Source organism: Miscanthus floridulus, chromosome 10 (assembly GCF_019320115.1).
Source record: "Miscanthus floridulus cultivar M001 chromosome 10, ASM1932011v1, whole genome shotgun sequence".
Classification (NCBI taxonomy): Eukaryota; Viridiplantae; Streptophyta; class Magnoliopsida; order Poales; family Poaceae; genus Miscanthus; species Miscanthus floridulus.
The window spans coordinates 64,642,108-64,668,699 of NC_089589.1; the positions used below are offsets into that span (position 1 = coordinate 64,642,108).

Sequence of the window (26,592 nt, forward strand, 5' to 3'; positions counted from 1 at the left end):
CGTGACCTTTCGACCAAGGCAGATAAGTTGCCCACCTCAGGAAATCACTTTTGCCCACCTCAGTTAAGTTTATCCTAGTAGTGAGAATAAATCTTTGACTTAGCTTTAAAGTTCGGCACATTATACGTAGGATAGTTCTCCATAGGAAGAAGTTTGCACGTGATCGTACCATCAAATAGTAAATATCGTCCCGAGAATGATCGTGAATTGATATGCTGGAGGAAAACATTAAACTCCACTGGCAAGTGGGATTAACACTACTACAGAATCGGGCGTCACTGTCGGTATCATCACTGTCGGATTTGGTCCAACCGACGGTGATGACCCTTCACAGCCGGTTCTGGGCTTCAAAATCAGAAAATGATTGGGGATGGGTCAAAATCGGCAGTGAAGGTCTACATCACTGTCAGTTTGTGGCTAAAACCGGTAGTGTGTGGACGGTCACATATCACTGCCGGTTCTAGCCAAGAACCGTCAGCAATTTGGTGCTATCACTGTCGGTTCTAGCCAAGAACCGATGATGATAAAATAGCAGTACAAAAAGCTGCCACCCGTCCTCTCCTTCCTCCTCTCTTCCATCCCGAGCACAGAGGCGCGCGTTTGGGCCCCTCCCTCCATTATTGCGGCGGCTCTTCACCATGAAGCTAGCTCTTGGATTTTGAAGAATGGCTTGATCTTTTTGCTTTAAGGTTAGTAAAAAGCATCCACTCCTTTGATTTTGTTGCTTAATTAGCGTTGATTTGATGGCTCGCCAGACTATTGTAATTTGTTTTTTAATTTGAGAGATCGAGATCTTGATAAGTACATTTGAACTGTAACCGTAACATTTGTAATGTTTAATATTGATGGACATGTCGTCTATGTAGCGAATATAAAGCGAAACCCGATTCCACGAAAAAAATATATAATAAATTATAAAACAATAAAATGTGAAAAAGAGATCACTGCCGGTTAGCACAAAACTAGCAGTGATGGTAAAGAATGCACTGCCGGCTGGAGCTATGAGCCGGCAGTGTTGTTCAAGACATCACTGTCGGTTTGTATGTCAAGCCAGCAGTGTTGGTCGAGCGTCACTGTCGGCTCGAGCTTCCAGTCGACAGTGTTGCCATCACCAAGACATCCGGTTAGAGCCACAAGCCGGCAGTGATGGCTCGATCAACACAGCCGCCTTAAGCCACCTACCGACAGTGTTGGCTTGCTCAATACTGCTGGCTCAAGCGCCAATCGACAGTGTTGCCTTGACCATCACTATCGGCTAGTGCCACAAACGGGCAGTGTTGGCACAACTAGACACTGCTAGTTGGTGCCTAAAATTGACAGTGTTGCCTTGAGATCACTGTCAGTTTTCGGTTACCGGTAGTGATGTGAACCCCCATCACTGCCGGTTTAAAATCTGGCAGTGATAGAGGGTTTTGAACCGATAGTGATGTGATGGTCTGGGGTAGTCTAATAAACAAGTATAATTGTGTTATAGTTTTTAGCATGATTTTTTTAAAAAGGTGTAAATAGTTTTCTAATCACAAACAAGTGCTATTTTTTGACATTGGCCAAATTTTTGAAATAAAGTTAGTTTACTAATAGTTTTTATAATATATTTTTAAAATATATTAAAATAAAGTATACCATTGCAACAATACTTGTCATGGTAATCTCTCTCGATCCTATATGACTGAATCAAACACCGTGAAAAATGGGACAGACCCATCACGTAGCCCTCAAAACAAATAAAGACATTCCAAAGCAACGAATTCATGATATATAACCGAACAATTGGTCATGCTCTTTACCAAGGTGCCATGATGTGATATGTGCTCACTATCAGGCTAAAACATAAAAAGGAAATTGATTGAATTTATACAGTAACATTCAGACAGGGTCAAACTGAAATTTCACCAATCCCAACAACATAAATTGAAGTCACTAGAACACTCGACATGCCATATGCTTTTACTTCTCTAGCAGACGTACTTGTTTGCTGAGCATTCATGGATACAGCTCAATGATGGATCGGAGGCCCAAAACCGGCATAATATTGTAGTCCTTAAATCCAGCCTCGAGGAATATTTTCTTCCACTCTTGCTCATCTCGTTCAACCCCACCAATTTTCATGAGATGGAGATCATAGATTACTTGCGTCTCCAGAAGCTTGGTGTCTGATGGCTCAGACCCAACCACAATATCAATGATTATTATCTTTCCTCCTGCATCTCTAGAAGGGATAGCTTGCTTGCAATTCTTTAATATCTTGATACACTTGTCATCGCTCCAGTCATGCAAAATCCACTAAAAAAAGGCAATAATAAGCCAATTGTTGAGCATTATGTCTTGACAGTTTAACATGAACAAATTAAACATTTGTCCTTCCGATTTGTTGTACTTTCAGTTCGAACAGTATGCCCCTTACACATATTTAGAAGTTAAGTGTGTGCCTACTAGTTCTAACAACACGATTTAGAAGCTCCATTTCATCTATCCTATGAATCATTTGATCTGAAATCCAACCATCCTTATTGCCAACTTCCACCTTCAAGTCTCAACCGTCTCTAGGTTTTGAAAGATTAGTCACCTTAAGTCTAGCAATACTTAAACTTGTATGTTATATTAACTGTTATTAGGGCCGGCCAAAACGCAGAACCAATTCAATAGGCAGTTCGTTTGAATGAGTATTTGAACTCACAAATTGAATTTTAGCAGTGTAGGCGTACAAGATAGTAGAAAAGAAACATATATAACTACATGACGACATACCTTGAGGAAGACAACATTTGCTGGTGGAATGCTCTCAAACATGTCACCCCCAACAAACTGCACGTTGCCAATAGAACTGGAAGGAGCCTTGGCGACAACGTGAGGGAGGTCCAGCACGGTACACTTCAAACTCGGAAACGCCACCGCAATTGCCATGGCGGCTCCCCCAACCCCGCCGGCAACATCGACTAGCGAGTCTATCCCGTGGAAGACCTCGCCGAACTCCCTCAAGATAATCTGCATCAGGAAGTGGCTGTCTGCAGCCATGGCGTTGTTGAACAACGCGTTAATTGCGTTGTCGCGCCCGCACACCTCCCACAAGGTTGTGCCGTACATCAGGGTGAATGGGCACGGGCCAGGCGCCTGTTCATCTTCATCATGCCGGAACCACGCAGTGAGCCCCATGCTGAGCGGCGAGTCACGGAAGGGGCTAAGCACGTGGTTCAGCATAGGAGACAAGCTCGCCGTAGCCGAGCTCTCGCCGCCATAGTTGCTGGTGACCAGGAGGCAGGACGCTGTTGTCAGCTTATAGACAGGCTCACGCCTGTCTGACTCTGATGACGTGGTTTCCGCTGATGGCTGGACGATGGTGAAGGTTACTGAGACGGTGAGAACGCGCATTAGGCGACGGAGGCCGGGAAGCTTACATGGGCGGACACCAATCTCTACGAGTATCTGGGAGAGGGTGGCGGCGCCACCGCGGCGGTGGATGGCATCGGCGATGCGGAGGTCCAAAGCAACGGCGAGCGCCACCGACTTCATAAAGCTGTAGGTCTGGTTCCACAGCTCGATGTGGGCTTGGAGCAACTCCCTAGTGTCCTCGCTGCTGAGTGCCATTGTATTGTGTTGTGGCCTCTGGGTTCGGTGAATTACTAAGTTTGCAGAGACTAAAACTCAAGTGTTAGCTTGCATCAACACGATGTATATATCATTGGGCTCTCATGACACAGAGAAAAAGAAAATCGGTCAGGCCCTGCAGACAGCTCACTCACCTTTTAGTTAACAGCGCATGCAACTAGCTTGTTTTATTATATAATTGCGTAGGCCCTGCGGACAGCTCACTCACCCAGTGGCAGAAGTAAAACAAGAAATCCAATTAATCAGGATGTGGCGCCGAGCCCCCGGCGTCATATCCCCCGCAGGGCATTCAAGAGGCCAATCTGAAGGCCCCGGCTCGCCAGAGATCTGGTTCGGCCTGGGGCCATGCCTCGCCAGCGGAGGACACTGATGAACCCATGGCTCCTCAAATTATTTCAGCTTGCAAGACTTCTATGGCTTCTCAAATTATTTCATCTTGTGAGACTGCTATTATACTCATCTGCAGTTTGGATCATTTTTCTTTGGTGAGATGCCAAATTGTACGAAAGTTCTTGCCACTGCTGCTAATATGTCCACGCTAATATTTGAAGGAGCTAATTCACGCACGAAACAATGTAATGTAAGCTGTGGAGATTGGATTTTTGTGGTGTTGTTCTCCGTCGAGATGCCGCTCGCGAAAAACAGTAGATGGTGATTCGATCAGGTTCTTCATTTTGAAGATTATCTTTCGGTTCCTTCAGATCTGCGTGGAGTGCGTGATCAAGCTGCGACTGTTTGGGTGTGTCACTTGAAATTCTCGGAATTCCTCATCTTCTAATCATGGTTCATCAAGGCCGCGGGTGGAAAAATTATCCTAGAGTTTAGATTGCATCTAATTGTAAGCCAATCCCTATATCTATCATTGATATCACTACTGCTCGTATTGTTTTCTCTCACCACTGTGGAATGGAATTAATGCTACGCCTTTATTGGTGTTACTACTGCTAGTTTGGGAGATAGAGTTATTTTATTCTGGTTACTATTGAAAACCTTTGTTTCGTTCAGCTATTTTTGGTGAAAGAGGAAATTCTGTTTCGACAAATTGTTTCTTGCCGTATAGCATGAGTTTGTTGTCTCTATTTCTTGCTACGTGACATTGAACTGCGAGATCGTCCTCGGCTGCTGTACTCTTTGGTGTTTACCATTAAACTAATCTCAACCAATAGCCTGGTATCATAGCTGAAGGATGTCAACATTGATTTTTTTCGGATATTCTATTAGCTTATGCAGATTTGCCTTGCTGCTGCTCACGTTAGCTGATCGATGAGAGGAGACATTGCACACCATAGTTAATGAATTTATAATCAAATCGTGCGCAATGCATGGACGCATGTCCTACGATTGAATATTTCACTAGGTTCGTGGACTTAATATACAAATTCAAATAGTTGGCATCATTAATACAACTATCTCGAAGCGGCCTCTATGTGGTCACGTTCTCTCCATAATGGACTACATTTATATAAATAATAACACAATCAGCTCTTATGGTATCAATGAGAACCCATGGGTCATGGGCCTGCCGACCCAGGCTCCCCATGGTGCCTTTATGCACTCACTGATTGTCACTAATCATGGTTAATCAAGCATTATCCAAACCCTAATACTCTCATGGCATCAATGAGATGGTTCGCTCCTGCGACCTCTCCTCGCTTCCACAAACCCTACCACCGCCGCTGAGCCCCCTAGCTCGCCCGATCGCCGCCGCTGAGTCCTCTCGCTGGCCCACCTCCCTACTGCCATCCCATCTTACTGACCACATGCGCCTCTCCTTCCACTTTGTCACCGCTGATGAGATCGCATGAGGCCTCCATGGCGCGTGATGCAACCACCGAGCATCTTCGCCTCTAGCGCAAGGCCGAAGCCACCCATAAGAAGGCCGCCGAGGATCGCACCGCCGCCCTTGACACGTACGAGGACAAGCATGCCACAGTGCACACGCAGGCCCTCGCCATCCTCAACATCAAGGTGCTTGTCCCCGTGATGTTGGATCGCCTGCCAACAACTACAGCCGGTGGCGCACCCTATTCCCCGTCGTCCTGGGTAGGTATGCCCTCACGGATCACATCCTCTCCGATGTGGCCAACTTCGACCACTTGGCGTGGGTGCAGATGGACTGCAACGTCCTCACCTGTTTCTACGGCACCATCACCAGCGATCTTTAGCAGATGGTGATGCTTCGCAACTCGAGTGCCAGCATTGCTTGGTCGGTTCTCAAAACCAAGTTCCTTGGCCAGCGTGAATCGCATTCCCTCCTCCTCTCAATTGAGTTTCGCAGGGTCAAGCAAGGAGCGACGTCGATCATAAACTTTTGCCATCGCCTCAAGACAATGGCTAGCGCCCTCACCAAGTTCGGGGATCTAGTTGGCGTTCAGACCCTCATGCCGATGCTCCTTCATGGGCTCAACGACAAGTTACGTGATATGGTCTCTAACTTGAAGATGCAACACCTGTTCCTGACCTTCAAGGAGGCACGAACACTGCTCCTTCTCGAAGAGATCGAGATTGACGACGACGCCGAGGATGCTCCACCTCCCACCTTCGTCACCGTGACCTATGCCCCTCAGTGCTAGGTGGATCTGCCAGCGGTGTCCCTGCGCATAGCGGATGGGATGCCGTGCCTAGTGGCTCGCCCTCCAACCCGAGTAACCCGCGCTCCAACAACTGTCGCTGCAAGCGCTGCGGAAAATCTGCTGCTCTTGGCAATGGCGGTTTCGGCTCTAGCGGTCCACATCCCGGCTGCTTGCCTCAACCTGTGGGTGGGCACCGTGCAGCTATGGCTGCACCCATACAGCCCTAGTGCCCCATCTAGGTCAGCACCACACCCACCATTCTCACTGTTTGAGCCACAGGCGGCCTTCATCGTTGTGCCCCAACAGTGTCCAACCTACTACCCGCCACCGTGGAGCCTCGGCATTCCCCCGGGCTTTGCCTAGGGGGGCATGCCTTCCTCAACGCCTGTCTACGCTGCAGCTGCACAGTAGCCACCAAAGCCCTCCTGGACGCAAATGGTTAGCGGCTCTTGGGACAAGGTGTCATTGATCAACAACTTCAATACCATGTCTGTGACGTCGTTGCCATCTTTAACTGAGTGGTATGCTGATTCAGGGGCTGGCTCTCACATGGACAACTGATGAGGACATCACTCCTTCGGATGTTCCCACTCATCCTTCAACCATTATGCAAGGGCCAATGACCCGAGCACGAATGCGTTAACTAAATTTAGAGGTGAGCTCGTTCTTAAGTGATCCTTTTCAAAATGTTGAGAATAGATTACTACCTAATGATGTTATCTTAGTTAGGAACATTGGAGAGGGTTCTGAGGAACTTGGAGAATGGTGTGGAGTTAGAGAAGACCAGCAAGGACGTCCAACACAAGTTGGAGGCCAAGTCCAACTTGACTTCACGTCTGGCTCGGCCTTTAGGACCAGTCTGCATTGAAACGGATGCCCGGGATGCATCTGGACTCCGTTTTTGATAATCCACATATGGGTCGAAAGATAGTTTCATAAGCTAACCAATGGAATTGGTTTGAGGACCAAATTCAACTGGAGTAAATGGAAATCATTAAAACAAGTCAGCATCCAGAATCTGTTAGGTGGTGCGTCACCGCTTTTGGTCCGTTGGGCCGTGTATCGTCTTTGAGCCTGTTGGGGGCACGCGTTAAGGGGAAGCGGCGACCCTTAGACCTTATAATCAGTCGCCGCCGCCATCATTAGGTTTTGGGTTTTGCTTAGATCAATATGTCTTTGACAGTCACCGACTTTCGATTTGTCGAACCCACTTTGAGAACTTAATCATACATCTGCAGTTGTCCCAATCTTTGCGCTGCATACTTTTGATTTCTTGCTTGTGTTCTTTGTTTTGCAGGCAGGGATTAGCCTTCTTGGCGAGGTCAACTCGATTGGTGACATAGTTAATATCCAGAGGAGTCATGGTGCTAAGATTGCAAGGTTCGGATCATTTGATCTAAAGCTGGATCGATGCGTCGTGCTTCACCCAAACAATAGTTATCATCACCTGACGGAAGAATGGGAACCCCATCCCCATCTAGTGGTATTCAGAGCTAAGGTATACCATCAGGTTCGCATCTATCCCCTAGTTTTGAGTGTTTCGCCTCCATCCCATAGTCTAGTGCCTTACTCGTTTTCCTGTCCTATAACCTTCCGCACCATAGCCTTTGCATATTTCAGTTTAAGAGTCCGCCATGTTGTGTTTGTGCCCTAGTCAAGGTCTTGTTGTTGGTTAGGTTGTGTTAGAGTCCAGTTCGTGTGTTTTCACCCGTCGTTTCCATCAAACCCTAGCCGTCGTCGCCAATTTTGCGCGTATTATTCTGGTTTTGTCCTCTATTTCAGAGTCGGTTCTTAAAACAACCATAACTTTCGCATATGAACTCGGATTCAGTCAAACTTTATATATCAAAATGGATCAGAAAAAAAAATCGCATCCGTCCATCCCCCACTTTGCTCAGTTTGGCGAATTTTCTGAGAAACAGCTTGGAAGAACGTCTTTCTAAGCCTAGAAGCTTTTTTTGCATTTTGAGCACATCTTCTGAAAATTCCACAAGCTACGTCTTTCACTTATTTGAGCTCAAATTTTCTGTGGTTACTTCTTCTATGCTCCTAAGTGAAAAAAATATCAAAAAAATAAAAATAAAAAGTTGAAGTTTCCCAAAAAAAAACGACAACCCAAAAAATAGAAAAAGGGGCAAAAGAGGAACAATATGCGGAGGAGCACATAGAGAAGACCAAAGTGAGCAGTGTTAGCAAGTGTTGTCCTGTGCCTTGTTCCTATTGCTCTTTCTATCCATCATACTTGTTTCTCCATAATTGTTTGTCACACACCTGGTACTTGGAACACTTTAGACCAGCAACGAGAATAAGTATTTGGGACTATAATTTAGCATTACTATCTGTTACTGACTTGTGTGCCAAATATGCATATTATTCTCTTGTGTGCCTTCCAAGCTCCACATATTCTTCAGATTAGTACAAAGAAAGACCATTGCAATTCTAGTGCCACTTCCTCACAGGTATCACAAGCAACCGCCGGTTACCATCCACTGCTTGTGTTGGTAAGAACTTGGTAAGACATGTGTGAGGGTGTGATTCCACCAACCAACCCATAAATAGTTGATAGGGCTTTTGTTTCATAACTAACCATGCCAGATGATGAGCCTTTTTTGAAAAGTGATTTGCAGGACCTCAAGGAAATCATGCTACAAGAGGTGGCCAAGATAACGAATGAAATTAGAAGTGTCAATCATGCTATTGAGAGTGTGGATAAGCGAGTGTCCACACTGGTCGGTAGGGTATAACCGCTTGAGATCAACCCTCCCAAGACCGACAACAACAAAGAAGAGGAGGATGACGACGAAGAGGATGTCGTTTAGGGTTCCGATGGTTTGATTGACGACGGGATTACCAATGAGAACCATCTGCGTAAAAGACTCCAACGCAAAAAACAGGTATGGGAGGTAGTGAAAATCGGCGCAATCAAGGTAATGATGCCGAGGAATATCTAGATTGGGAGATGACAGTAGAACAAAAAATTGTTCCCACCTTGTACCTAATCGCCATAAGGTTAGACAAGCAACTAGTGAATTTAAAGATTTTGCTATAACCTGGTGACAAGAATGTGCTAATTTGCCAATACAACCTAATTCAAGGGATAGGCAAACAAAGAAGCAATGCATGATAGATTTGTTCTTGCCTCTTATAAACGTGATTTGCATAAGAAATTACAGCAATTAGAGTAGGGAGATATGTCTGTTCAAGAATATTATACAGAGCTTCAAAAGGGCATGATTCGTTGCGGGGTAGTAGAGGATCCTAAGGATAAGGTGTGTCATTTTTATGGTGGTTTGAGACGTGAAATTCAGGATGTTGTTCATTATAAAGAATTTACTACTACCAACCAGTTATTCCAGTTTGCTATGCTTGCAGAAAAAGAATTGCAGGGACGACAGCAGCAGCCACAAAGGAGTAACTCCATGCACAAGACCGTCATGCTGGCACCCACCAAGTCATTGGACGCCTCTCCTTCAGCGCCACCAGTGAGCACACATTCTGCACCACCAGCGAGCACATGTTCAACACCACTAGCGCCTTCACCTTTGGCGGGTAAGACTCGTTTATAGGAACCAGCCAAGAGTGCCTCATCTGTAGCTTCCACCGGACGCTCTTCCTCCATTCATTGCTATCGCTGCCAAGGACTTGGTCATGTGGCAAGGGAATGTCCTAGCAAGCGGGCATACATTACCACAGAGGATGGAGGTTACATTAGCACTTCTGATGTAGAGGGAGACATTGAAGAAGAACCTACTTCCAATGAAGATCAAGGTGGCCTTTCTTTGAGTGTAGATGATGCAGGCAACCAGTGAATTTGCATTGTATAGCGAGTTCTTAGTACACAGATGGAGGAAGAAGAGAAGCTGCAACGCCATAATTTGTTTCAGATTTTATTTGTGATTAAAAATCAGCATGCACGGGTCATCATCGATGGAGGAAGTTGCAACAAACTAGTGAGTTCTGATTTGGTGAAGAAACTTGAATTAATCATGCGACCTCGTCAGCATCCATACCATATTCAGTGGCTAAACAGCTCAGGTAAGGCCAAGGTAACACAAATAGCTCATGTGCATTTTTCCCTTGGTCCATATTATGATTTTGTGGATTGTCATGTGGTACCAATGCAAGCTTGTTCACTTTTGTTGGGTCGTCCATGGGAATTTGATAATGATGCTATCCACAAGGCTAGAAATGATACATATATACACATGCATCAGAGCCAAAAAATTACTTTGCAACCCAAGACCCCTGCTCAAATTATCTAAGCTGATAAAAGAGACTTGCTGGTGAAACTAAACTAGTTGATGCCAAAACTGAAAAATAACCAGTAATTAAATTGAACAATCCTATTATGCTTGCTACTAAATCTGATCTTGCATAGATTAATGATGTATGCTATGCTTTGATATGCAAAGATGCTTTTATTTTCCACTGATGATATAGCTAGCACTTTGCCAGCCTCTGTCACTAACCTTTTGTAGGAATATAGTGACGTGTTTCCCACTGACATACCTCTAGGACTTCTACCCATTCGAGGGATGGAGCACCAGATTGACTTGATTCCTGGAGCGAGCTTGCCAAACTGAGCTGCCTATAGAGCCAACCCCGAGGAGACTAAGGAGATTCAGCGCCAAGTCCAATACCTTTTGGACTGTGGGTATGTACGTGAGAGCCTTAGTCCTTGTGCTATTCCAGTTATTTTTGTTCCGAAAAAAGATGACAGTTGGCACATGTGTATGGATTGTAGAGCCATTAACAATATTACAATAAGGTACTGTCATCCTATCCCTAGGCTAGACCACATGCTTGATGAGTTAAGTGGTTCTATAATTTTTTCTAAGGTAGACTTGAGAAGTGGATACCACCAAATAAGAATGAAACTAGGAGATGAATAATGGAAAACTGCTTTTAAAACCAAGTTCGGCTTGTATGAGTGGTTAGTAATGCATTTTGGGTTAACTAATGCACCTAGCACTTTCATGAGATTAATGAATGAGGTTTTACGCCCTTCCATTGGTAAATTTGTGGTGGTTTATTTTGATGATATCTTGATATACAGCAAGTCTTTAACAGAACATCTTAATCATTTACATGTTGTTTTTTATGCTTTGCGGGCTGCACGTTTATTTGGTAACCTCGAGAAGTGCACTTCTTGCACCAAACGAGTATCGTTTCTTGGCTATGTTGTGACCTCACAGGGAATTGAAGTAGATGAAGCCAAGGTGCAGGCAATACAGAGCTAGCCAATGCCCACAACCATGACACAAGTGCGGAGCTTTCATGGACTTGCAGGATTTTACTGCCGCTTTATGAAGGATTTCAGCACCATCGAATGAGTTGACAAAGAAGGGTGTTGCATTCCATTGGGGAGAAGAACAAGAAGTGCATTTGCTCTTTTGAAGGACAAACTTACTCATGCACCAATGCTGCAACTTCCTAATTTTGGTAAGACTTTTGAGCATGAATGGGATGCTAGTGGAGTTGGCATTGGTGGCGTATTGATGCAAGAAGGTAAACCCATTGTTTACTTTAGTGAGAAATTGAATGGGCCTGTTCTTAATTATTTCACGTATGACAAAGAATTATATGCTCTTGTTCAAACATTAGAAATATGGCAACATTATTTATGACCTAAAGAGTTTGTTATTTACTCTGATCATGAATCACTAAAACATATTAGAACTCAAAACAAATTGAACCGTAGACATGCTAAGTGGGCTGAATCTACTGAATCTTTTCCTTATGTTATCAAACACAAGCGAAGGATAATGTTACTATTGATGCTTTGTCTAGACAATATACTATGTTGTCCCAACTTCATTGTCGTATTTTTGGACTTGAAACAATTAAGTGCAATATGTAAATGACCATGAATTTAAAGATGTAATGAAAAATTGTAAAGAGGGGCGTACATGGTGTAAATATATGATACATGATGGGTTTTTGCTTAGAGCTAACTGCCTATGCATTCCACTTGCTTAGAGCTAACAAGTTGTACTCCCGATTGGGAAACCCCTTCAGTCCCAGTTTTCCAACTGGGAGCACGAATCCGGGACTAAAGGGCCCCTCCTTTAGTCCCGGTTTATCGCCCGGGAATAAAGGTCCACCTTTAGTCCCGATTGGTAATACTAACCGGGACTAAAGAGGCCTCCCGGCCTGGCCACGTGGGCCGGCCCTTTAGTCCCGGTTGGTATTACCAATAGGGACTAAAGGTTTTCTTTTTTTTCTTTTTTTGTTTCTATTTTCAATTGATGATTCGTTTTGGTTTTCGAATACGCATTCTACGCTGCTAATAATATTCATATTATCCATTTGTATTCAATCTAGTTTCGAAAACAGCAGAAAGAAATCGTGCAACAAAGAAAGAAGACGGATCTGCGGCACAGTGGAGCAGCATGCCACGGCCATGGCGCAACAGGCACAAGAGCCGGCTCGATGGCTCAGCGCAAAATCATGTAACAAAAATGGAAGAGCCATATCCCATTACAAGATTCCCGGCACGAGGGCTCAGCACACGCATCCATCCAATTACAAAAGGGGTAATAAGAAGAAAAGGCGGTCACCATGGCGGCTTGGTGCAGATGTAGGGACAGTGGAGATTCGCGGTTCGGTCGCCGAATTAGGCGATGCCGGCTTGCGGTGCGCCTCGCCATCGGGCTCAACTGTCGGGGACGTCGGGGGAGTTGTCGAGGGGGTAGCTGACAGCTTGTGGATGGGGCGCCGTGTGGCCAAACTCGGGGTCCGGATCGACGCAGACGTGCTCGTGCTCCTCAGCGGCGGCGCTGGACTCCGGTCCGCAGGTCTCGGGGAAGATGAGACCCGCGGAATGGGAGGGGGTCTCGTCGCCGGCTCTGGGGCTCCTCATCCTCGGCGGTGCGTCGGCTCAGGCGGCTCCTCCGCTACGGCATCGGGCTCGGGCGTAGGGAAGGTGCGGCAGCACTTCCACTGGCGTGCTACAGTGGCGATGGGCGACGAAGACGAAGAGTGAGGAGGAAGAAGAAACGACCGCCTTATATAGGGGAGGGACCTTTAGTCCCGGCTCCTGTAAACGCCCGGGACTAAAAGACCTTTAGTCTCGGCTGGTAATACCAGCCGGGACTAAAGGTATTATCTTCAGTTCTGGCTCGTAATACCAGCCGGGACTAAAGGTCTTAGTGCAGATGTAGGGACCCTCCCGTTGCTGCCCGTGGCGTTGTCACTTGCGGCCGGGACTAAAGGTCTTGGTATGCATCGTTGAGCACATCTGTAGCGTTATCTGCAAGGACATTTTCCTGTCGCGCGGCAGTGACTCTTCGGTACGGTTTGTTTTCATGTGTGCTCTCGGCTAGACTAGCCACCTGTCAGTGTCAGATACAGTATATATTAGGAGTAGTAAATGCAAATGATGAAGTCCTGTACCATGCATACCAAGAGTAAATCTGCGGGTTAAACTACAGATGTGCTCGACGATGTTACCGGGAGTGCTAAACATTTATGATTTTTTTACCGTAGTAGTAAGTACGTGTACAAGACTGTACAACTAGTTACCAGGACACCCACCCTATCATTGTACTCCTACGGTCTACGGTGCAGTACGTCGAACAGACGAGCACTACTACTCTCCATTGTTGACGACAGCGATCTCCTCCGATCCGGACACGCACCCACTATTGCATTGCAGGCCGTCCGGCCAAGCTAGCCTTTTTTTTTTTGACCTTTAGTCCCGGTTGGAGACAGCAACCGGGACTAAAGGTCCCATTCTAGTCCCGGACGGAGCCTCCAGCCGGGAGTAGACTTTTACTCCAAGTTGGAGGGACAGGGAGTAAAAGTTAACCTTTAGTCCCGGTTGGTAGCTCCAACCGGGACTAAAGGTCTCCTACAGCAAAAGCCTACCGCAGTAGCCGTTGGGCAGGGACCTTTAGTCCCGGTTGGAGCTACCAACCGGGACTAAAGGTTTCTCTAGTCCCGGGCGCGAAAAATACTGGGACTAAAGCCAAATTTTGAAGCGAATCAAAAGTCGTTTCTCTACTAGTGTTGTCATCCCCAAACTGATGGACAAACTGAGGTAGTCTAAATTAATACCAAGAGTTGCTGGTCCTTAAAAGATAATTGAGAAAATAAATGATAATGCATATAAACTTGAGTTGCCACCCAAGTTCTGGGTTTGTCCCACTTTTAACATTGCAGATTTGAAGCCTTATTTGGAGAAGAAGATGAGCTTGAGTCGAGGACGACTCTGTTTCAAGAGGGGTTGGAAGGGCAAACGAGAGGTAGTAGATTGATTTGGTCAATTGTGTAGTTGGAATACCTCGATCTGCCATCACTCTTTATATTTATAGGTTTGCTGGTCTTCCTTTGTACCACAAGAAATAATCGGCAAACAACGAAGATAGCAGCACAGTCACGGTTTCGCATTGTTGCTTGAATCGCACGTTGCCTTTTCCTCCAATCAGAATCCATCTATTTAATTTCCTTCTCCAGAGTCCTTTAACCAATTATGCTCCTGCTGGCGTCTCACCAATGGACTCCAGTCCAGACGCAGGCTGTCCTAATATGTGCATGCAAGATCGTGTACACGCACCTTGACTCTCCTTCATAGATCAATCGGACTAGGCTTCAAGTCGCGGCATTGCGTATCACCATCGGACTCAAGTCCAAGTGGATAGGCGCTCGGCATGGCCTCCTGTCTCTTCACAGCAGCAATGAATTATAGTTCGGGTGTATCTGATCACATTGTTTTTAGGATGTTTGCTATTTGATAGTTTCATCGATGCCAGCATTACTGTTTTGTCCCTCCTGAATGGAAAGTAGTGGGAAGCCATTCAGCTATTGAATGCGGAAATGTTTAGATATAACTTATTGGCCTAGATGTAGAAATCAAATTGTTTTAACTAGTCCCTCATCTCGTGCTACCGCACTGGCTAATAATTTATATAAGCATTAAAATTTATATAAAAATTTGGGGTGCACATCATTGCTTTCTTCTATTTGCTCATATTCTACAATACTTATATAGATACATTTTTATATGAATCCAGTTGTGTGATAAACTTTAGTTCTCAATTGTTGTATTTAATATTCCATCTCAATTTATATATTGGTGTCCGCTTTTGCAGCTTACTTCCACATGTGTTCAACGTAAGTTGTGTTTATATTAGACATAAAACCGATATATTTTTATTTTCATTATTCCATTGTAGGCTTTTGTTGACACTCAAATTTGTCTTGGGTCCACTACTTAGCGAAATTTGATATACTAAATTATTTGTTTAATCTGTCTAATATTCAGTGGCCGATTATTTGAGTGCACAAGCTTTATCGGCTCATTAAGTTGGACACGTATGCAATGGTGATAGAAATTTGTTTGAAGTCCGACTTTTCGTTTGTTTCGTCCATTTGTTTGACAATGATTTTTATATAATTTCTATCTCAAAAGGTGTGAGCGGCTTTCTGGCTGCCTACAATGTGATGAAAAAAACGCAACTAAAACACACCATGTTTCGTGGGGCCAATTGACTTTTTTAGCAATGCTGCCAAATCTTCAATTCTGGTGCCCCCGCTGGATACGGCACGTCCCCAACAGCTTTTTTTGTCCCAATTTGGCTTGGCTTAAGTTCTTGTTTTTTCTTTTATTTTTGTTGCTGTTAGGGTTCATCACAGCGATGCATGCTCTGATAAACTCACTACAAGAAGAGTTAAATGTACCGGAAATCCATTAAATAGTGCGGTGTTGTTCATCGACTGCAAAAGTTGATCACTAGGTTCACAAACTTTTTAAGCTACGGTGCAGGTCCACGTGTGCATATAGCAGTGACATGGTATGGTGACTAGGCGACCCCTGCTTGAGGGACCTGCACTCGCTAGCCGCCAACGCTATGATCAACGCACCATGCTCACATATTTTTTTATATTAACCTATTTCCATATGTATTGGGGAATAAAGGAGAACTAACATGTTCTTCTCATATATTTTTTATATTAACCTATTTCCACATGTATTGGAGAATAGGTGTTTTGCAGGACACATGTTGGAATAACACAGAAAACGTGCTCGAAGTACACAAAAAATGCAACAGAACATCATCTGACTCGAGCACAAGGGGGACAAGGCCAACAAACCAGAGTTAATCCCCGAGGATCATGCTGGGGACCCACTGGCACAGACTGACGCTCGACTCCAGCGTTCGTGAGCTAAGGAGAGGAGAAGCAAGGGAGAGAGGCCGAACCGTTGAGCAGGGGTGCCCCCCTGGGGTGCCGCCATGTCGGGGGAGGGAGGGGGGCTCGCCCAATGCCATTGCCATGGGGTGCGCTCGCCCCAGTGCCACCGCGCCATCCCTGCACCGGGGGGAGGGGCACTCGTCCCGTGCCGCAGCGCCTGGGGCCTCCCTCACCTGTGGGCTGTAGCACTGCCGCCGAGAGAGGAGGGAGAGGGAGGAGAGGATGTGGATGCGCGAGAGCGAGCTAGGGTTGGAGCCGGTATATATTTGGCATGGGAGGAAAGAGCAGGACTGTCGATCTCCAAATCCATCGACCCTCGTTCGATTCACTGACGTGGCCATGCTGAGGCCGCGCAGGCGCCAGCCGCTTTCTTGTTTTTAGATGCATATGGTGATGCAGAGTAATTGTATTATGCTGCACGGCCTGGTGTGACCAAGGACTAGGGACAAAAATAAAAAAATGGATGAGCTTATTTTTAAAATATAGGCTTGGGGAAAGTGTTATAGCTGAGGCATGGTGTCACCCTCCCGCTGATGTTTTGGCCTTGGAAGGGTACCCCGCACCCCAACTCCCTTAATAGACACGCACGCGGTGAGGGCAATAGCAGTGCATGCGTCTTCCTCTTTTCTCACCCTCCCGCCACCTCGACCACCGCTGATGCTGCCAGCGACCTCCCCGCTGCCCACTTCGCCGGACCATCCCATCCTTCCCTAATCCTAATCGAAGAGTTCGCAGGTGACTCCTCGCTGCCGCCGGCACCGTCCATCCGGCTGTCTCCCACTGCCCGTTCGGTGGCGGCGCCGCCACCTCACTCGCCATCCCTCAACCCATTGCAACCTCCGAGCTGGCCGCTGCGGCCTGGCCTTCCCTTTCTAAACAGCCTGCAGGCCATAGAGGTCTCCCTTGAAAATTAAAAACCCTAACCACCGTCGCCGCAGCCTCATCCACTGCCCTGGCCTGTTGCCGCCTGGCCTTCCCTTTCTAAGCAGCCTGCAGGCCATAGAGGTCTCCCCTGAAAATTAAAACCCTATCCACCGCCGCCGCCGCCTCCTCCACCACCCTGGCCCGTTGCGACCTCAGTGCTGGCCATCCTGTCCACCGCCCGGCCCCTCTTTGGATTTGCCAGCATCGAATAACAATTTGCCCCCCTCCGGCGGCCGGTGGAGGTCAAGTTGCTACTACAGCTCGGATGCAACAGTTGACAACGAGGCTAGCAAAAGTATTATTTCCCTTTGAGTAAATAAAGCAATAAATAGAGTTGCCAATGCAACCAATCTCCGGTTCTTGTGATAGAATCTCGCACTGTCGTACATTACCAAACTATTATATATATAATTTAGTTTTACTAATAACATACCGCATGAAAAGAAAGAAACAAGACTTCAGCAATACTAATGTACTACTATAATGATAGGTAATATATGTTGTCTTCGGCTCGCCGACGCCCGCCGCCGGAGACGAGGAAGACGACCCCGAATCGATGGAACGGTTACTGGAAAGAACGCACGCGATCACAGTGGATGAACACAGAGAATTTGGTGCTGGAAATCTTCAGCTTTTTCTGACTCTATTCATAGGAATATATACAAGCAGTGAGTGGCTCTCGGCCACCCAGACTCGGCGCCATGCGCGCCACCCTCTCCTACAAGACCGCGCCATCCCACGATCGAGCGAGTGGTGCCCGAGGCTACAGCTACGACTCAACGAAACAACCGGAGAACGCTTCTACGTTATCACCACCCCGCGGACAAAGCGCGAGTCAGGCTTACAATACGCACCCCTATCGGGTTCAGTTTATTTGCTGAATGAAACGACTGACTGACACTACTGAAACTCTGAATGTTCTGAACCTGAACTGAATTAACTGAATGAACACCAACAATCTCCCCCTTCATGAGGTTTGTTCAGCCCAGATTCACAACACCGATCAACTCCCGAAGCTCACAGAACCTTGATCGCCCGAGAGCCTTTGTCATCAGGTCTGCGAGCTGTTCCTGAGAGCTTGCATACTCCAGCAAGATTGTTCCTTTGTCCATGCACTCACGAATGAAATGGAATTTAGTGTCAATATGCTTACTTCGATCATGCAGTACCGGATTCTTGCTGAGTGCTATTGCAGACATATTATCCATCTTCAGTTGAGGCTTCTGAGGATCATCTCCGGTAATGTCCTTCAGTAGCCTTGTGAGCCACACCGCCTGGCACGCTGCTCCAGCGCCCGCGATGTACTCAGCCTCACATGACGAGAGCGCAACCACCCGCTGCTTCTGGGACTGCCAAGACACTGCTTTCTGTCCCAAGAAGAAAATGATGCCGGTTGTGCTCTTCCTGTCATCAGTGTCTCCCCCCAAATCACTGTCACTGTAGCCGATCAGGCTATTGTCGCCCCTGGACAGCTTTGGGTAGACAAGGCCGAACTCGATTGTTCCGGCTATGTACCGCAGCAAGTGCTTCACTGCTGCCATGTGCTCCTGCCTTGGCTTTTCCATGAAACGACTCACAAACCCCACAGCAAATGAAATGTCAGGGCGAGTGTGAACCAAATACCTCAAACTCCCCACCAGGCTTCGGTACTCAGTGACATTCACCAATGTTGTCGTCCCTCCTTCGAAAGTTTCAGCCGAGCCTCCATTGGAGCATGGCAGGGATTACATCCAGCCATGTTTGCCTTCTGCAGCATCTTCCTTGCATAGGCAGTCTGTCCAAGAGTGATTGCTGTTTTGGACTGCCTCACCCCAATACCTAAATAGTATGACAGTAGCCCAAGATCACTCATTCTGAACAGGCGCTTCATCTCTTCCTTGAACGCCTCAACTCCGCCCTCCTTTGCTCCGGTGATGATCAGATCGTCGACATAGATGCCGACAACCACACGGGACAGTCCCTTGCCCCTGGTATACATCCCATGCTCGCTAGTGCATCGCACAAAGCCGAGAGCACGCCGACTGGCATCCAGTTTCTGATTCCACGCCCTGGGAACTTGGCGGAGTCCATAGAGCGCCTTCTTCAGGCGCAGCACCTTCCTCTCGTGTCCAGCCGCGGTGAAACCTGGCGGCTGATGAACATAGACCTCCTCCACGAGATCACCATTGAGAAATGCTGACTTCACGTCCATGTGATGGACTAGCCAACCTTCCTGTGCAGCGACGGCGAGAAGCATCCGCACTGACTCCATCCTCGCCACTGGCGCGAACACCTCTTCAAAATCGATGCCGGCCTTCTGCACATATCCCTTGGCCACCAAGCGCGCCTTGTGCTTGACGATCACACCTTGCTCGTCGCGCTTGATCTTGAACACCCATTTGAGCCCAATTGCCCGATGCCCAGATGGGAGCTCAACGAGTGTCCAGGTGTCGTTCTGCTCGATTGACCCCAGCTCCTCGAGCATCGCCTTCCTCCATACCTCTTCACCCCGCGCCTCATCGAACGTAGATGGTTCGTCGTCGATGGCGAGCATCAAGCCCTCGCCATGAGCCTCAGCGACCTCCTCCAGAGCCGGTGCGATTCCCAAAATGTTCTCCATCGTCCGAAACCGCAACGGCGCGTCGTCGTGATCAGCGTCCACCGCCAGCTCTCCGGCTGGTGGGGACATGAACTGTATGCCTGGTGGAGATGCCGGCGGAGGCGCGCCTGGTGAAGCCTCCAACGCCGGTGTAGTAGGTGTTCCGGCATGTGCATCAGGTGGAGTCGCAGGTACCGGCGTGACTGGCGAGGCCGGCGGTACTGGTGACGGTGACCGTGCCACGTGCCCGTCATGCGGAAGCAACATTGTCACATACTCGACGGTGAACGGCTCCCCCTGAGCCAGGTCCGGCGAGTGCTCAGTGGCGGACTCCCAGCGCCACGGTCTTCCTTCATCAAACACCGCATCGCGCGATATGCAGACGCGCTCGGTGCTTGGGTTGTAGAACCTGTACGCCTTCGTACCGGGTTCGTAGCCGATGAATGCCATGGGAGTGCTCCGGTCGTCCAGCTTACGCAGGTGACCGCCGGCGACCTTGACGTGTGCAGTGTAGCCGAAAACACGAAAGAAGTGAACAGCCGGCTTGGAACCATACCAGACCTCGTACGGAGTTTTGCCGTCAACGCTTCTTGTTGGTGAACGGTTCAGGATGAACACCGCGGTGCTCACGGCCTCGCCCCAGAGCCATCCAGGAACGTTCATCCCCTTCATCATGCTTCGCGCCATGCCCAGTAGTGTCTGGTTGCGCCTCTCCACCACACCATTTTGCTGAGGCGAATATGGTGCGGTGAAGTGCCGCTGCACGCCCTGATCGGCGCAGTGCTCCAGGAACACCCGCGCCGTGAACTCACCGCCCCGGTCCGTTCGCAGGGTGCCCAGCTTATCATCAGCCTCCTTCTCCAGCCGCGTCTGTAGCTGGATTATCGCCGCCGCGGCTTGGTCCTTGGACTCCAACAGCACCAGCCACATGAAGCGGCTTCTGTCGTCCACGAGGAGCAGGAATAGGCGCTTCCCGCCCGGAGTCGCCAGAGTGATCGGACCGCACAGGTCCGCGTGCACTAGCTCAAGCGAGCGTTTTGCATGGAACTTGCTTGCCTCCGGGAATGGTTGCCGACGTTGCTTCCCGGCGAGGCAGCTCTCGCACAGTTGCTCCACATGATCGATTTGAGGAAGGCCACGCACCATCTCCTTCCTGGACAGAAGCTTCAGCCCATGGAAACCAAGGTGACCATACCTCGCATGCCACCTCCAGGCGGCGTCATCAGCATGCGCCGCAAGGCACACCGGAACGCTGGTGTTGACGTTGAGGATGTACAGCCGGTTCTCCGAGCGTGGCACCTTGGCGAGGAGGCGACGTCGCTGGTCCCAGATGCGCAGAACGCCCTCCTCGATCAGTACCTTATACTTGTCCTCGTCGAGTTGCCCGATGCTGACGATGTTGGCCGTGAGCTTGGGGATGTAATACACTCCCCCAAGTCTCTGGTGCTCACCATTCTTGCAGCTAAGGAGGACAGTGCCACGGCTGTGGATGTCCACCGTAGATCCATCGCCAAACCTGACGGTGCCGTGCACACCGGTGTCGATCTCGGAGAAGAATGACCGGACCCCGGTCATGTGGTTCGTAGCCCCGGTGTCGAGGATCCAGCGCGTGCGCCCCTCGCCGCTCTTCTCCCCGAGCTGGACGAACAGCTTGTCCTCTCGGATGTGCACCTCCTCGCCCGCCACAGAGTGCGACGGCGTCGCCAGCGCCATGCACGCCATTGTGGGCACAGGGTCTGCGACCTCGTCGGCGAAGATCCAGTGCGCCACTTCGCTCCCGTCGGCGACGTGGACTCCCACCGAGTCGTGGAGGCCGGAGTCGAGGGAGATCGTTGTGATCCCCATCATCAGCGCGCCTTCAGTTTCTGCCTCGGCGGCATGAACCTGCTCGTCGCGCTTCTTCTTGCGGCACTCGCGGGCCCAATGCCCCGTCTTGCCGCAATACGCGCACTCGTCCCCGGCGAGCTTCTTTTTCTTCTTGCCATTGTCGTTCCCACCAGCAGGTGGTCTGGAACCACCACGGCTTCCTCCAGCTTGGGCCGAGCCGCCACCGCGGCCACGCCCACGACCTCCTCTGGCAGGTGAGGGCCGCCCGCCACCACCACCGCCTCCGGATCCACCTCCACCAGAGAATTGGAGGCGCGACATGACGCGCTCCACTAACTCGTCCTCCGTCAGGTTCAGGCGCGCCGTGGACGACCCGGTGTTGCCACCGAGATCATAGCGCTCCTCGGCCGCCTTGAGCCTCCCAACGAGTTCGTCCACCGAGAGAGTCTCTAGATCAAGTAGAGTTTCAATTGCCATGACGATTTGAGAGTACCTCGGTGGCGTGGCCTGCAGGAACTTGCGCACGATCTCCGGCTCGGTGTACCCCGCATCCAGGACTTCAAGTTGATTTGCGATGTCAGTGATCCGAATTGCGAATTCGTCCACCGTCTCCGCGTCCTTGAATCGCAGAGCGTCGAGTTCCCGCCGGAGTGTGTTTGCCTTCGCCTGGCGAACACGGTCCACCCCCAGGTTGACCTTCTTCAGTGAATCCCACGCGGCCTTGGCGGTGGGCTTCCTGGCGATGTTGCCGTGCAGCTCCTCGGGCAAGCCCATCGCGATGACCTCCAGCGTGTTCCTGTCGTCGTCGAACTTGTCCGTCCCGACGTTCACCGCCTCCCATAGGCGCCGCGCCTGGAGCTTCAGCTTCATGAGTGCCGCCCATGAGTAGTAGTTCGTCTTGGTGAGAAGGGGGAACTTGTTCTTCCCGCTCTCCTCACGTACGACCCGGTTCACCACCAGGCCGCGATCCCCAAACACACCGCCGCCGCCACCCCGACGCGGCGATGATGAGCGATTCCTCCTCCGATCCATGAATGCCGCAGCGAGCGCGCGGTCGCGCGTCCACCGTTGGAACCGGGCTCTGATGCTAGTTGTTGTCTTCGGCTCGCCGACGCCCGCCGCCGGAGACGAGGAAGACGACCCCGAATCGATGGAACGGTTACTGGAAAGAACGCACGCGATCACAGTGGATGAACACAGAGAATTTGGTGCTGGAAATCTTCAGCTTTTTCTGACTCTATTCATAGGAATATATACAAGCAGTGAGTGGCTCTCGGCCACCCAGACTCGGCGCCATGCGCGCCACCCTCTCCTACAAGACCGCGCCATCCCACGATCGAGCGAGTGGTGCCCGAGGCTACAGCTACGACTCAACGAAACAACCGGAGAACGCTTCTACGTTATCACCACCCCGCGGACAAAGCGCGAGTCAGGCTTACAATACGCACCCCTATCGGGTTCAGTTTATTTGCTGAATGAAACGACTGACTGACACTACTGAAACTCTGAATGTTCTGAACCTGAACTGAATTAACTGAATGAACACCAACAATATAACACAGTGCTCCTGTAAAGACAGAAGACTGGGACTGCAGTAAAATAATATTGCTCAATAACCATGCATGGCATCCATCTCAACATCCACACAGGCAGAGCACCAAATGGATGGTACACTCATTCTGAACGTCATAGTCTGCCAGCGTGAGGTTGTCCTGCAGCTGCTTGCCAGCAAAAATGAGGCGTTGTCGTCTAGGCCAACAAGTGACATCCTTCTGATAGATATTTACCTTAACATCGCCGATGGTATCTAAGCTATCAGCTTCCAGAGTGAGGGTCCTTCCATTTAGCATCTTCGCGAAGATCCGCATCGTATCTCTTGGAAACGGGTGAAGGACATGGAGAAGGGCGTACGACTCCTTCCAAATACTAAAGGTCTAACAAGGTGCGGTTATCCTCCAGCTGTTTATCGGCAAAGATGAGGGCCTGTCGATTCTTGGGAAAGACCTCGGCACCTTCAATCTTGGCCTTCTGTCATGTGGGGCCACGCCTATACAAGGAAACGGCGCGCCCGGGATGGCCGTAGAGCCACTGAGGAGTTGGGTGCGGTCACCATGCAGGAAGGCGCGCCAGCTGAAGATATGGACGTGGTCACCAGGCATGTAGATCAGGAAGAAATGGCAAGTGGCTAGAAGGAAATAACAGCCGATCAAGGCCTTAGAATTAGGAGCAATTAGCTCCAATTTGTAGTGTTGAATGGCCTATATACAAGAATACTTAGGATGAATAAGAATCAAGCAAGAATTATTACCTAATCTCTCTTCTTCTTCCTCTAAACCGACTGGTGCTGAGGGGCAAAACCTTGCCCAGCTACCATGGGTCACGGCTACGAACTCCGTAGCCGGGGTCCTGCTAGTCTTGGACCTGACGTCCTTGACAACCTGGTATCACGATCCAGGCCATCCTCGCCTAGCCGATCATCCTCGCCTCGACCGCCGCTCCGAGCTCCTTCTGCCCCGCCCACCCCTCACCAAGCCGCTGTCATGGGAGACCGGGAGGCCGCCCTACAGGCTACTCTGGACGCCCTGGCCGCCACCCTCAAGTCTCTGCAGGCATCAGTCGATGCCAACTCTCAGGCGATCCAACTCCTGAACGCTGCCCAGCCGACGCCGTCTTCCTCCGACAACAAGTCCGCCATAGTGGAGCACCACCAGGACCGGCCGCCACGATTCCAGAAATTGGATTTTCCACGGTACGACGGCAAATCCGATCCGCTCATCTTCATTAACCGTTGTGAATCCTACTTCCACCAGCAGCGCATCATGGAGGAGGAGAAGGTTTGGATGGCCTCCTACAATTTGGAGGAAGGTGCCCAGATGTGGTACATCCAGATACAGCAGGACAAGGGAATTCTGTCGTGGCGCTGCTTCAAGGACTTGATGCACCTGCGCTACGGACCTCCTCTGTGCTCGAACCCGCTTGGCGAATTGGCGGCGTGCAAGCGCACGGGCACCGTCGCGGAGTACCAGGATCGCTTCCAAGCGCTCCTCCCTCGCGTGGGTCGCCTGGACGAGGAACAACGGGTCCAGCTCTTCACCGCGGGCCTCCAACCGCTGCTCAGCTTCGACGTCGAGGTCCATAATCTACAGTCCCTCGCCGGAGCTATGAGCCTAGCATGCAAGCTCGAACTACGGGAGCAGTACACGGCGCCTCCACCTCACGTGGCACCCCAAGCACTCTTACCGGCACCCGCACCGCGTCTTGCTCTACCGGCGCCGCTCGTGAACACCTCGACCGCCCCGGCCACAGTCACCGTGGAGGGCCGGCCGGTCAAGCACCTCACCCAGGCCGAGCAGGAGGAACGCCGTCTCTTGGGCCTCTGCTACAATTGCGACCAGAAGTTCGGCTGGTGGCACAACCGGGTCTGCAAGCGCCTTTTCTTGATGGAAGGCGTTGTGGAGGACGACGAGGACATTGAAGAGGGCGCCACTGAGATGAGCCCCCACTTCTCGCTCCACGCCATTGCCGGCGTCCACTTCAGCGACACGATGCAAATTCAGGTCGCGCTAGGCAACACGTCCCTCATCGCACTCCTCGACTCCGGATCAACCCACAATTTCATCTCTAAGGCAGCCGCACAGCGTAGAGGACTTCCTCTGCAGCACCGTCCTCACCTGACGGCCACGGTGTCCAACTGCGAGTGCGTCTCCTGCCTAAGCGTCATCCACCAGGCCACGCTCACCATCAGTGGCGACACCTTCACCGTAGATCTGTTCGTCATGCCTCTCGCCGGCTACGACGTGGTCCTCGGCACGCAGTGGCTCGCGTCGCTGGGGCCGATCCTCTAGGATTTCCACGCCCGAACGATGACATTCAAGTGGAACGCGCATGACGTATGCTGGCATGGGATGGCAGGCCCTGCCGCACCCGGCCTCAGTGCAACTACAGCCAGCGCCACCCTGCTAGACGAGCTCCTCGACTCCTTCTCCGACGTCTTTGTCGAGCCCCATGGGTTGCCTCCTCCTCGCAGCCGAGACCACAACATCATTCTCCTGCCAGGATCATAGCCCGTGGTGGTCCGCCCCTACTGGTACCCGGTGATGCACAAGGATGAGTTGGAGCGGCAATGCGCCGCCATGCTGGACCAGGGGCTCATACGCTAGAGCTCCTCGGCCTTCTCTTCCCCGGTCCTCCTCGTCAAGAAGGCCGATGGGTCATGGCGTTTCTACGTCGATTACCGCGCCTTGAACGCGATCACCGTCAAGGATGCTTTTCCCATCCCGGTGGTTGATGAGTTGTTGGACAAACTCCATGGTGCCAAGTTCTTCACCAAGCTGGACCTCCACTTGGGCTACCACCAGGTCCGCATGTGGCCCGCCGACATCACCAAGACGGCATTCCGCACGCACGACGGGTTGTACAAGTTCCTAGTGATACCATTCGGGCTGTGCAACACTCCGGCCACGTTCCAAGCGCTGATGAACGACGTCCTGCGTCCTTTCCTTTGCCAGTTTGTGCTCGTGTTTTTTATGACATCCTCATCTATAGCTCCTCTTGGGCGGATCATCTCCGGCACCTCTGTGCCATCCTCACCATGCTGCAGCAGCACCGACCTTCGTCAAGCGTTCTAAGTGTGCTTTTGGGGTTGCCTCCATCTCCTACCTGGGGCACGTCATCACCAAGGCCGGCGTTGCCATGGATCCCACCAAGGTGCAGGCGGTCCCTGACTAGCCCCAGCCCCGCTCGGTGCGTGCAGTATGGGGCTTCCTCGACTTGGTGGGGTACTACCGCAAGTTCATCCATGACTACGGCACCATTGCGGCTCCCCTCACGGCTCTGTTAAAGAAGGAAGGGTTCCGCTAGACCCCCGACGCCACTGCGGCATTCCACCCT

General features: G+C 50.0%; 2 protein-coding genes and 1 pseudogene across 2 annotated transcripts in view; 1 reads left to right on the forward strand and 2 right to left on the reverse strand.

Annotated features, from left to right (window-relative positions):
• Positions 1-23,570, reverse strand: part of LOC136486680 (polyubiquitin-like) — a 352,654-nt gene extending 329,084 nt beyond the window's left edge. Inside the window, exon 1 of the mRNA XM_066483643.1 lies at positions 23,350-23,570. Within this exon, the coding sequence (XP_066339740.1) occupies positions 23,350-23,570 (221 nt within the window). The remainder of the gene's footprint in view (positions 1-23,349) is intronic.
• LOC136484799 (5-pentadecatrienyl resorcinol O-methyltransferase-like) lies at positions 1,984-3,660 on the reverse strand (annotated as a pseudogene).
• Positions 23,571-24,242: 672 nt separating the features above from the next.
• Positions 24,243-25,547, forward strand: LOC136488769 (uncharacterized). Its single transcript, XM_066485591.1, has one exon. The coding sequence runs from the start codon at positions 24,243-24,245 to the stop codon at positions 25,545-25,547; it is 1,305 nt and encodes a 434-aa protein (XP_066341688.1).
• Positions 25,548-26,592: the final 1,045 nt, after the last annotated feature.

What these genes read in the sequence shown, in the direction of transcription:
- LOC136488769 (XM_066485591.1), top strand. Translation starts at nt 24,243, where the DNA reads ATGGGAGACCGGGAGGCCGCCCTACAGGCTACTCTGGACGCCCTGGCC.